Genomic DNA, 1,788 nt, shown 5'->3' on the forward strand with positions numbered 1-1,788 from the left:
GGTCACTAGGCATATTCAAAACGGAAAGTGCCCTGTATCCCCCTGTTCCCTGATAGCGTGATACACAGGAAGCGGGCACGCTTCACAGTATAACATGCTTTTACAAAAGCACACAGAAGTAAGTATGCTCTTTTAGCAGTACGAGAATATAGCTTGCCACGAAGGTGAGCATGTATCTAAAGAAAAAAAAAAAATCACAACTCTTTGAGCTACGCACGTTTCTATAATGGCACCATTAAATAATTTAACTTTTTTTTCAGGATAGTCACCTCAGCATGAAGATACATGTTTACTGAAGGTAGTACATTTTCCTGACATTCATGCTGTACGTAGAAATGAATTACCTGAAATCCACTGCAGATTATGTATCCTGTACTTATAGTCATCGTTCAAGTAATTCTGTAGAGTATATGTTCTTCGTGAATCAGGCTCAGAGGTGTTTTCTGAAAGGAAGAGACAGAAGAGAGATTTTGATGTTGCTGCAAATTGTTCCACCCCAGCTTCTTAACCTGACTACTAAAATAAGTGGTCTTTTGTTGCTGGTTATTGATGTGTTTTAGCTAACCAGCTCTAAAGTACTAGCAGTGAGAAGGCACTAAAGCTTTACTGCAAGATAAATTCAGCAAGCATAAAATAAAGGAGTACCGGTGAGATCACTCAACAAACTAATGTAAAAATTACAGATGCCTTTTCCTGGCTGGTATTTTACTTTAAGATACACAAGAGCTGTTATCTTTTGAGTAAATGAAAATACCTTTTTGACAGTGACAAAAATAAAGAGAAGACCTCTGCCCTCTTAGCTCAGGAAACGCATACTTGTACTCCTCAACAATTGAAAAGACCTGATCTTGGTGCCTTTCCCCTCTATGCTCACGCAGGGAACTTCACTGCAGAGCCCTAACTGCTAATATTTGCATCAGACATCAATTGTGGGGTGGATCATGCAAAGCAGAGACGTACATGCTCGTGTTTGAGAGTGGTGGACGGGCAAGGTTGCCCAGAGGAATGAAATGTGGCATCCATGTGAGTAGACATACAGACCTTGAAAGATACCCTAAAATTAAAGTGGCTGCTGTACTTATCACATATTCTGAAATACTTTTCCTGTTCATGAACCCCTTAATTGTGAATCATTTGCTTATCATTAAACTCAAATTTCAGAAATGTCTCAAATAAAAAATCTGAGGATCAGTAAAATTTTCAGGGAAGGTCTAATTTAAAAAAATAATTAAATCACCAATGCTTACTGATAAGCTTATGATGAAATAACTGGTTAAATATTTATCCCTCTCTGGACGTGTTTTTCACCAAGGTATCTTAACATGTACTGCAACGTTACTATTTTGACTGCAAAATTAAAGCCAAGTAACTGGGTTACTATGAAAAGACAAAGTGAAACTTTGAACCCAGTTAAGCTAATGAGTTTGGCCATCAGCTCCAGTGCACTGCAGTCAACTTCTATGAAAAAATATTTCTTTCTTACTGGCTGCAGTGCACAAGCTACTCTTTCCAAAGTCTGAATGTTTCAAATAATAATAATAGTAAAAAAAATTGGTTTGTGAGTCTTTGTGATCTTTCTCCTCTGAAAACAAAGACTACAATTTTTAAATTCAGATGTGCAATTCTCTCCCTGCTTCCTCCCCTGTCTTTTTTTTTTTTTTTTTAAATGGAAACCTATAAGCTACCCTCAAACAAAATCTACACAGTCCAGAAGGGAAGCAATTTCTATTTCAGCTGGCTAAATAATTCTTTTTTTGTTACTAGCAGTACAAATCAAAAGACCTAGGA

At 37.1% G+C, this 1,788-nt stretch overlaps 1 protein-coding gene across 1 annotated transcript in view; it reads right to left on the reverse strand.

Moving 5' to 3' along the window:
- The window catches only part of DPP4 (dipeptidyl-peptidase 4), a gene marked incomplete at its 5' end in the record, with an annotated part of 31,324 nt that extends 30,881 nt beyond the window's left edge, over window positions 1-443 (reverse strand). The window contains one exon of the mRNA XM_009586388.1: window positions 345-443. Coding sequence (XP_009584683.1) covers window positions 345-443 — 99 coding nt within the window. The remainder of the gene's footprint in view (window positions 1-344) is intronic.
- Between the last annotated feature and the right edge of the window lie 1,345 nt (window positions 444-1,788).

The sequence above is a fragment of the Fulmarus glacialis genome, unplaced genomic scaffold (assembly GCF_000690835.1).
Source record: "Fulmarus glacialis isolate BGI_N327 unplaced genomic scaffold, ASM69083v1 scaffold4921, whole genome shotgun sequence".
Taxonomy (NCBI): domain Eukaryota; kingdom Metazoa; phylum Chordata; class Aves; order Procellariiformes; family Procellariidae; genus Fulmarus; species Fulmarus glacialis.